Source organism: Pollachius pollachius (genome assembly GCF_949987615.1).
Source record: "Pollachius pollachius genome assembly, chromosome: 15".
In the NCBI taxonomy this organism is placed as follows: Eukaryota; Metazoa; Chordata; class Actinopteri; order Gadiformes; family Gadidae; genus Pollachius; species Pollachius pollachius.
Genome location: NC_136948.1, coordinates 19,514,131 through 19,523,928, shown reverse-complemented (window position 1 = coordinate 19,523,928; position 9,798 = coordinate 19,514,131). Strand labels below are relative to the sequence as shown.

At 43.1% G+C, this 9,798-nt stretch overlaps 1 protein-coding gene across 2 annotated transcripts; it reads left to right on the top strand.

Annotated features, from left to right (window-relative positions):
- The first annotated feature begins 2,865 nt into the window (after nucleotides 1-2,865).
- On the top strand, nucleotides 2,866-8,901 carry osr1 (odd-skipped related transcription factor 1). 2 transcript variants are annotated; one of them, XM_079752085.1, is made up of 3 exons: nucleotides 2,866-3,084; nucleotides 6,851-7,600; nucleotides 8,174-8,901. In XM_079752085.1, exons 2-3 carry the CDS (start codon nucleotides 6,876-6,878, stop codon nucleotides 8,304-8,306), a joined length of 858 nt encoding a protein of 285 aa, XP_079608211.1. In that variant the 5' UTR covers nucleotides 2,866-3,084; nucleotides 6,851-6,875; the 3' UTR covers nucleotides 8,307-8,901. The 2 variants fall into 2 exon arrangements, with proteins under 2 accessions (XP_079608211.1, XP_079608210.1); XM_079752084.1 differs by having other exon boundaries at nucleotides 6,848-7,600.
- Nucleotides 8,902-9,798: the final 897 nt, after the last annotated feature.

Sequence of the window (9,798 nt, the reverse complement as noted above, 5' to 3'; positions counted from 1 at the left end):
AATTACTACATTCATAAGCATGCGTGTAAACGCAGGCAGAAAAAAATGCACACACGTAACGGATAAATGGAGTGATAGACGTATCTGCCATATTTGCTGTTTATGTTGTTATGGTACGATCTTAACTCTAGGGGGTACTGTTTTGCTGGTATATGCTGATTTGCTGATCGAGATTATTTCCTTAACGCCAGTTGCAAACCCGTGTTGCGCAAACCGTTGCGCAAAAACCTGCGGCCCATATTTCGTGCCCAAAATATGTCTATGGATTACATGGTTTTGAATTATTCCCTAAGATATCTAGGTATACTTTAAACCAATGTGTATATATTTAATGATATGCCTTGAATTACCTCAAAGTAGATTCAGGCCTATAATGGTTCAACTGGCACCAGTTACAAAGAACAAGGTCAAATTTAGGCACACCTTTAATTGCTGTATATCTAATTCCATACATCTTATTGCATTATTATTGCATTATTATAAATGATCGACTCTCTGTGCTTCTAGGACAGGCCCTACAGTCATCCGTTTTATATAGGCTATGTTTCGGCGATCCTGGCTGTTGGGGGGGGGGGGGGGGGGGGGGGGGGGGCGGTTAGGACCATCGCAAGTTGGACCTCTGGTGCCCTCCTAGGTCCTTGTGTGGGGTTGTTTGTCTATGGGTGGGTTAGCGTTACTGTGTGGTACTGAGTTATTATTCTATGTTAATTAGTTATGCTGAGTGTGTTTTGGTGTGTCGTGTGTGTGTTCATTAAAGGCAACTCTCGTAGTCGTGCGGTGTAAGGGGCGCGAGATTTGCATAACCGCTTAACCTGGGCTTCCGATTCGTCCTTCCCGCGCTGCTCGCCACAATACAAACAAATAGTCAAGTCACCTAAAGATAAATAAATTTTAGGTTAGGCCTATGGGAAAGGTATCTGGCGATGCCGAGGTAGGGTGAGGACATGGGGAATTGAACCCATTGCCTTTGAGATTGAAGGGAGTCGGGCCATTACACTTTATCCTCCTGTGATACCCCCTCCTGACCCCCACTCGTAAATAGCTTGTCCAATACGTGTGAGTGGTTTGTAAACATGGCTTCAGAGCAGAGCCACTGGTTATCTTCTGGATGGGACGTCCGAGGCGGAAATTGAAGTGGGCGGTGATATCGTGTTTGTGTAGCCTACGTAAGGACAGCTCCCATACGCATGCGCTGGTAAGCGACCGCGTAATCGTGCGTAATTAAATCCGTCTCACATAGCCCAACGTGACCAATGCTATGAAGTGATTGTTTTCCGCTGCCTAGGGAAAACAATGTGTCAATGACTTGTTGGACTAGTGTTTTGACTACACGCGCGCTCATGTGCTCACAGGCAGACACACACACACACACACACACACACACACACACACACACACACACACACACACACACACACACACGCACACGCACACGCACACGCACACGCAAGCACGCAAGAACACACACGTGCCCGTTGACAGACTTCTGTGGCAACATCTATGATTCACTTTTATGGTTGCACTAATTAAAACTTGTCGGCTAGCCTTCTCTCCTCCAGTCAGGTTGAACATATTCTGCCAGGTTTTCTCATAAAACAACAGAAGTTCCGCCAATGTAATCCCCTTAAATATTGTCAGTCGAATGTTTTGCAGACTCCCACCAAGTTAACAGAAGCATATTGGTTTCCTTTATGACCATGGTCTCGCCATGATCCATGATCGCTGTTATGGTTGAAAACTCAAAATAAATACAGAGCTCCACGAAAAGGCCTGTTTGTCAGTGAATTGCCAGGTCCGATTGAAACCCCTGAGAACAGACCAATGATTTAGTGCGATCCCGACACTCCAGCAGTTGGGATGAATGAAAAAGCGGTTCAGATGAGGTAGAAAGGGCATTTAGCCAATAGGGGGCAGTTAGTCTCTGAGAGACCTGAGGGTCTGCCGTGAGGGACCTTTTTAATGTCCCAGCTGACTCCAAACATCCCAGTCAAACGGCAGTCAAATATGGCAGCATACAAAGCCCAACACACAACTCTTAGGTTGGGTTATGACATGATTCCTAAAAATTACTCGTAAAATAAACGATTATAATATGCCTGGTGGGCTCTGTAATTTCCTTAAAGATCACTTCAATAAATGTAAATGTTATTTGGCATGCTGTAATGTATTATTATTATTATTATTATTATTATTATTATTATTATTAAGAAGTAAGCCTACATACAAATAGTAAGAAAATTAAAATAAACTACTACTAGGCCTACTACTAACTTAATAAATAACAATAATAATAATAATAATGATAATAATAATAATAATAATAATAATAATAATAACAACAATAATAATAATAATAATGACACTAAAACAATATAAAAGGATTCAATATGTTCTTGTTCGATTACAACATATTTTATTCTTAATACTAAATATAATCGCAGTAATATATATATATATATATATTTTAAATCACAGTGTCTGATACCGCTCTGCTTACAGTGAAGGCCTACTAGTTCTGAGGTAGAGTGTGTGTGTGTGTGTGTGTGTGTGTGTGTGTGTGTGTGTGTGTGTGTGTGTGTGTGTGTGTGTGTCTGCTTATTTGAACAGAGACCGCAGAACGTTTTAATATGTAAACAGGGATTCAGACTGAGGTTGTTTCATAACATGTGGTGCGTAAAGCGACGATGCCTTATCCTTTTACATTACAGTCGTGTAACCGTGCAGCGCGGAGCGAGAGGAGACCCCTGCAGAACGTGTGGCCTATGGGGGCTGGCTGAGTGACGCGCATGTGGGTGTAGGGCTTTGGTTGCATTAAAGAGGAGGTTGGAGTCCTGACCGCAGAACAGATTCAGGTCGTCCCTGGGTTGCGCGCAACGCAGTGTTTGGAAGTCCTTCTCGTTTGCATCTATTGGTGACATGCTCTTCGTCTGCAGAAGCTTCGGATTGATCATGCGCACGTCTTTTACAGTCTGAGACAGAAAGCGTGCAACAGTATTTCAGAAACCCAAGCACCAAAGCCATTTCAACTTCTTCAACGGGACGTCTAACTTTTGCAAAGTCGTCCTGGTCATCCTTTTTTGTTTGGTAAGAAGATTTACAATATCTTTTCGTCTATTGAAGTAAAACATTTGTGGGTGTGAAAGGACAAATCGCTAAAACATGGTATTGTGTTTGAGAGATGTTAACTTGACAAATATCATAGCGTGACCGTGGATTTGAGGTTAACAGCGATGTCAGGGTTTCCAAGGGGTTTGGGAATTGTGTCGTTTTATTCCTTCTGCTTTGGATTTGCATTATAGACCATCTTCAATAGCATAATATGCATCATAATATTATTTAGGACAAGCCTACATGGGCCACTGAGTGAATCTAGCGGAGAGGTGCACGGGCTGTCCTGCAACAGGTGGGACCTTTCAGATGCGAGCCACTCCAGAACGTGAGAGCTAAAGGGACTAGAGTTTAAATAATGTCATGTTTATTATTATGTATTTTCATTTGTCGTCCAATACTGTTGTTTGAAATGGCTGACTATAGATTTTCACGGAAATACCCATGTTCCTGCTGGTAGATGAACTCCATCAGGCCATGGTGGTTTATATCTCTTTTTTAAAATGTGAACATTTTCTGAACAGGCCATATAATATATATTATATAACCAGCCATTTGATCTGATTATAGTTGTCTTTTAAATAGCTGTTTAACATGAGACCTTGATCAAATTATTTCGGGAAAAATGGTCTGAAGATTTCATGCCATTTATCTTCAAACATTCGTTCTTTTTAACGCCACTTTGACGATTAATAAATGTAATGATTAAATATAGGCTATGCCTACCACTATTAGGCAAATATTTTCTTGTTGAAAACGATTATTTTTTTTCCTGGTTTAAACTGAAGCATTTTTTCATATGCTCCCTAACAAATCTCCTCATATCCTTTCATCGACTTTAAAAACTGAATTGTTTTTTAAAGCCATCAAAAAAGTTTGTCTTCAAACCATTGCATACAACACCAGTTGCCCCATGGATTGCCTGTTTCCTATACGGGCCTGCAGGCTCAGTTCAGTGAACAAAAGAGCCCACAAAGCTTTCACTAATTGCCGCAAGTATTAACGAGGGAAGCGCTCTGAAGTCGGCCAATACACATCCCGTTAGACACCCCTGCAGAGCCGCTACACAGGCTGCGAGTCAACGTTTTGAAGCCAATCTTTACGCTGTATTGGCTCCACATGTCAACTTAGCGCACGCCTGTCTAGGCCCTAAAGTAACTGATTTAGACTCAATTGCAGTGGCTTACCATGAGCCTCGGTCGTGTCATGCAGCTCAACGATGAGAGTGTTGAGAGAGAGAGAGAGAGAGAGAGAGAGAGAGAGAGAGAGAGAGACAGCGAGAGAGATAGCCAGGTGTGATAAGGGGAACCCTTTGCCCTTTGTTCATCACCTCAGTGGAGATGTGGTCGTGCCCAAATATAGCGGCCTTTGAGTCTGATCCAGGCTGTCGGCCTGCTACACCAACGCACGGCATCAAAAATCACAACCACTGCAATGTCTTGTTATATTTTTAAAAATAAGAATAATGTAAGTGAACGAAAGGTGTCCAGTTTGTGGGGGAAGGCTGATCCGTTAACATCGTTGCATATTGGTCTTTTCACCGCATATTGCGCGCCTGCGAATTCCGCACTCCACACACAGACTATCTGGATCAGTGGTGTAGAACTCATAAATTAGTTTGCAGCCTTGATACTGTTTAATATAGGTGACTTTGTAATTGAAATGTCTAGGACAAGCTCGTGTCACGCTTCACCCTAATTTGATCATGCCTGCTGCTGAGGTGTTTCACCTTCATGCGGCGGCGCACACCTCGACAGCTCCGAGCGCGCAGAGGCCCCTCGGAAGGCGTTACATGTAACAGTGCTCACCAAAGAGCCGGGCCACATCGCTGTTTGGACTTATGCGGCCATTGGTATGCAGACACATCAAAGGGTTAAGGATATGAGACGGCTCAGGAGCAAGTGCTTATCTCCACTAATGACCTCCTAAGTAAAAGTCAATTACTTCTGCGTCATGATCAGAACAGAACACACTGCAGGGGTCTTTTTGAGCTTAACATCCAGAGTTTTTTTTGTTTTTTTGTTTCAGACTTAATGATTTTTACTTCTGTGTGCTCCTGGACTCATTGTAATGGTTTTAATGAATGGATAAATGTATCACGTTTTTTCTTTGGTCACTTCAAACGTGGGTTCATTAGCATAGGCCTACAATGTTTAAGTAATGCAATTTAGTGGACAATAATGTAGAAATTCAGATCAGCTAGGAAAAAATGTATTTATCTCATGTCTCAAAAAAGATTAGATGATATGACATTATTTCGATTGAAGTGATCCACTGTTTAATGTTCAGCCGTTGGAAAAGCATATCTCTGATATACCTTTGAATGACTGGTTCAAACATTGAACAAAGAAAAAGATATCCCCAAAATATATGAGCTTTCAGTCTCAGCAGAGGAGAACAATAAGTGAGTACTCTGTCTAAACTCATGGATTTCAGGTCAGGTTGTAAGTAAAAGAAAATCAGAATAGAAAAAAAATATTCCACCTCCAGATCTGTCAGATGAGCCAAGATGGCAAAACTTTCCTGCAATGGATCCTGTCTGTCAAAGTCTCCCTGGATACAAAGATACATTATTGTCTATTGTTAGTCCTACTTATCAAACTTGATTTAACAGCGCTCTGGTATTCCTGGGTCTGAATGCTGTCATTCTGTTTACCTGCTCTCAGACAGCCCCGGGCATGTTTTATGAAAAGGAAACACCCACACCAAACACAGAATGCCACTGTCTTCTCTCGCTCGCGTATTTCATGAATGTCAGCCTGCCAATTGTTTTGTGTTCACCTTCACCGACACACGTTTGGCCTCTGTGCATGTTGGTGTGTGTGTACAGCATGTGTGAGTGCACGTGGGTTTGTGTGTGTGTGCAGAGAAACTGTGTGTGTGTGGACGCACACACACACACACACACACACACACACACACACACACACACACACACACACACACACACACACACACACAGGATGGCAAGGATCGGATATATGATATATCAAGTCAAAATGAAACCATGTAACTTATGACAGAACTTGAGTAGCGAGTTCAGTTGTCTTATGATTGTCTAAATGCCTTGTGTGTTACTGTTCATACTGGCAAGTAATACAGGTGTCATATGTATTACTTACGGTAAGAACAGTACCACAATAAAGTGGACTGTGCGCTGAGACAAACAAACTACATTCCTTACTATTGTTAAATTAATTATTTACATTGTGATTCTGATTTGAAACACATTGGACTGCATTGTAGTTATGTGAATTAATAAATATATATTTTACCATGGGGTTTTCCTGATAGGACTGTGAAGGTATTTGAGTGGGTGGTTAGTGTAACTGCTGATCAAACATGCAGCAGAAAGAGCGTAACATTGAGAAACAGGCCTACATGTTGTAGCTCTCCAGGAACTGCCCGGCAGAGAGCTATCTGTGGCTCTAATCCAGGGGCCGGTGACATGCTGCTCTCCTGCTGCTGATAACTGAGGGCCATTCAGCTCCATTGTCAAGATGTGTACTTGATGTGTATTGGATTCAAGATAAGACGTGTCTGTGTTTATCTGCATAGTGTGTGTGTGTGTGTGTGTGTGTGTGTGTGTGTGTGTGTGTATCTGTCTGTATGAACCTAGAGCTAGATACTTATGAAACAATAAATGACAGGCCTAAAATATCAATCTTCTGTACACATACAAACAGTATGAAACTAATCTCTCTCTCTCTCTCTCTCTCTCTCTCTCTCTCTCTCTCAGTAGGAACGTCCAGGTGACTGCAGCAGCTATGGGCAGCAAGACGCTCCCGGCTCCAGTCCCCCTACACCCCTCCCTGGCCCAGCTGGCCAACTACTCCCTGCTGCAGAGCTCCACCACGGGCCTCCACCTGCCCGCCGCCGCCGACCACTTCCCGGGCCTCTACAACTTCAGCGCCCTGCACGCCATCCACCTCCACCAGTGGACGCTGGGCTACCCCCCGCTGGGCCTGCCGCGCTGCGCCATCGCCAAGCTGCCCGCCCACTTCTCCGCCGCCATGGCCTCCACCGCCATCCCCATCTTCCCCCACCTGCTGCAGCCCAAGCAGGAGCCAGGGGCGACCACCGGCCTGCGCGGCTCCAAGAGCAAGCCCCGCTTTGACTTTGCCAACCTGGCCGCCGCCGCTACCCAGGAGGACCCGCTGAAGGCTGAGGACCTGAGTGTGGCCGGGGCGGCGGCCGCAGCCGCGCTGCAGAATGCGCCCCTGAAGCGGTCCTCCGCGGGGGTGGTGGCCGGGCTGGGCTGCCTGCTGGACGTGGCCAAGTTGACGTCGTCGTCCTCGCCCGAGCGCAAGCCCCCCCGCGGCCGGCTGCCCTCCAAGACCAAGAAGGAGTTTGTGTGCAAATTCTGCGGCCGGCATTTCACCAAGTCCTACAACCTGCTGATCCACGAGCGCACGCACACAGACGAGAGGCCCTACACCTGCGACATCTGCCACAAGGCCTTCCGGAGGCAGGACCACCTCCGAGACCACCGGTAAGAGCAGGCTTGTTCACCCATCGCTCGAAACGCCAATGGGCGGTTTCAGTAATTGTCAATCATTTTTGGTCAGAAATTCGTCCTTCGAGAGAAAGGAGTATTATCACACTGTTAGCACTTAGGGTATGTCTAGCGGCTCTTCGTAGAGGAGTATTTTCAGTCGCGTGTGTGTATTAAGATGGTTTAGGTGTAAAAAGGCTGTGCGTTAAAGTGTGTGTGTTTGTCTGTTTGTGTCTGTGATGTTTGTGTGTATTAAGACATGTGTGTGTGTTTGTGTGTATTAAGACGGTGTGAGTGTGTTAAGACTGGTAGATGTGGCGTCAGAAGGTGCAACAGTAGGTGTTAGCGAGGTGTGAAAGTATTGGGGATCAAATAAGTCTGTGTGAGTGTGTGTGTGTGTGTGTGTGTGTGTGTGTGTGTGTGTGTGTGTGTGTGTGTGTGTGTGTGTGTGTGTGTGTGTGTGCTGGTGTGGGTGGGGTGAGAAGGGGTTATCTTGTGCGAGGAGGGGGGGTGGCTTAAAAAATGTTATTTTAAATCACTGACAGCTTTTCCCTTGGTCTCCCCTATAAGGTACATTCACTCCAAGGAAAAGCCGTTCAAATGCCAGGAGTGCGGCAAAGGATTCTGCCAGTCAAGGACTCTGGCCGTGCACAAGACGCTGCACATGCAAGTCAAGGAACTAAAGCCGGCCAAGATCAAGTGATTCTTTTTTTTGTTTTGTTCTTTTTAAGAGACAGGGACACTGGAAAAACCAAATGAATCCAAAGAGAACTGCTAACTATCTTTAATCTACCACAAGCCAAGACTTCTCCTTCATCATCTCAACTGTGGCAAACATCTCTCCTAATGGTCGAGTGGTTTTGTACAACATGGGAAGATTGCTCTGGGAAGAAATGTATCACCAGCCAAATAAACATATACAAATACATGTATGCGTATATATATGTATATATATTTAAATATATATATACATACATGTATGTTTTCCTGTTCACTTGGGAATGTCTGCAGAGGATATTTATGATGTGCCATGCTTCCATTCTCAGTTAAAAACCTAAAAGTAGGGGGGTAGTGATTGTGAATACGTTTGACATGCATAAACAGATTTATCTGAAACATCAATTAGAAAATAAATCGATTTTATTGCTGCTCCCTAAGAATGACACCTTTGATCTAAAGATGTCATAAAAACAGGACAGGCCATCTCTTTTGCAATGTTTTTTTTGTAAACATTCTTAAAATGATTCAAGCCATGTTTGCATAGCCAACCTTTTTTCTCCTTCCGTAGTATCACATTCCAATGTTATTTTTGTACATATATATCTAATTGTATTTTTGCACTTTAACCCAATTGATTATTTACCTATATCACTGGATTTCCTAAACTTATTTTCAAATGAATAGTCATTTTCTAAATAAAATATTTTTTACTGTAGTAGCTTGCTTTATTGTCTGGGAACAATATGACTTGTTATTGTATTTGTTAATAATAATTTGGGGTACCAGGCCTGAAGTTATAGCTATCCCTATCGTGTTTATAGGTATTCTTTTTTCTTAGTTTCCTGCCTTTGGTCAATTTCCTATCATGCTAGAGACGCAGAACTTGGCAGGCAGATAGTTGCCGGTAACCTCAGAAATGAAATATTATGTTGCCATGGTAAAATTGTTGGCATGGCCTTTCAAGCAATAACACTTCTTGTTCATTTGATCGATCCAGAAAATATATTTGGAGATAAACCCTTTGTCGATGCTTCTTACCGAGTGTCATGCTGATTGGTGAAATATTCTGATACGGTTTGAGTTTGAAAAGGCATCTGCTATATAAATTAAATTTATTTGCAACCAAACCTCAACACATTTCGTACACGTCTTCTTCTTAAATTAAATCAGTGTCCGTATTTGTGATCGCTTCCTCACTGGTATCTCACTGGCCTCAGTGGCCTTATTCCTCCCTTTAACTGAACTTGTACGTAACCTAATATTAGCCAATCACATACTCTTTCAGGTATAGATCCACCAAGTTATTGTCATTATAGCCGATAACACACACCTGCAAGGTGTGCGTGAAGTAAGGTAAGGATTTTATTTAAAATAAAAATACAAAAATACTATTATTCTTCTAGTATAGATGCAATATGAAAAAGTTTAAGTAGTGCTTTTTATATTGGTATCCATTTCTTATGTTAGGATTATAT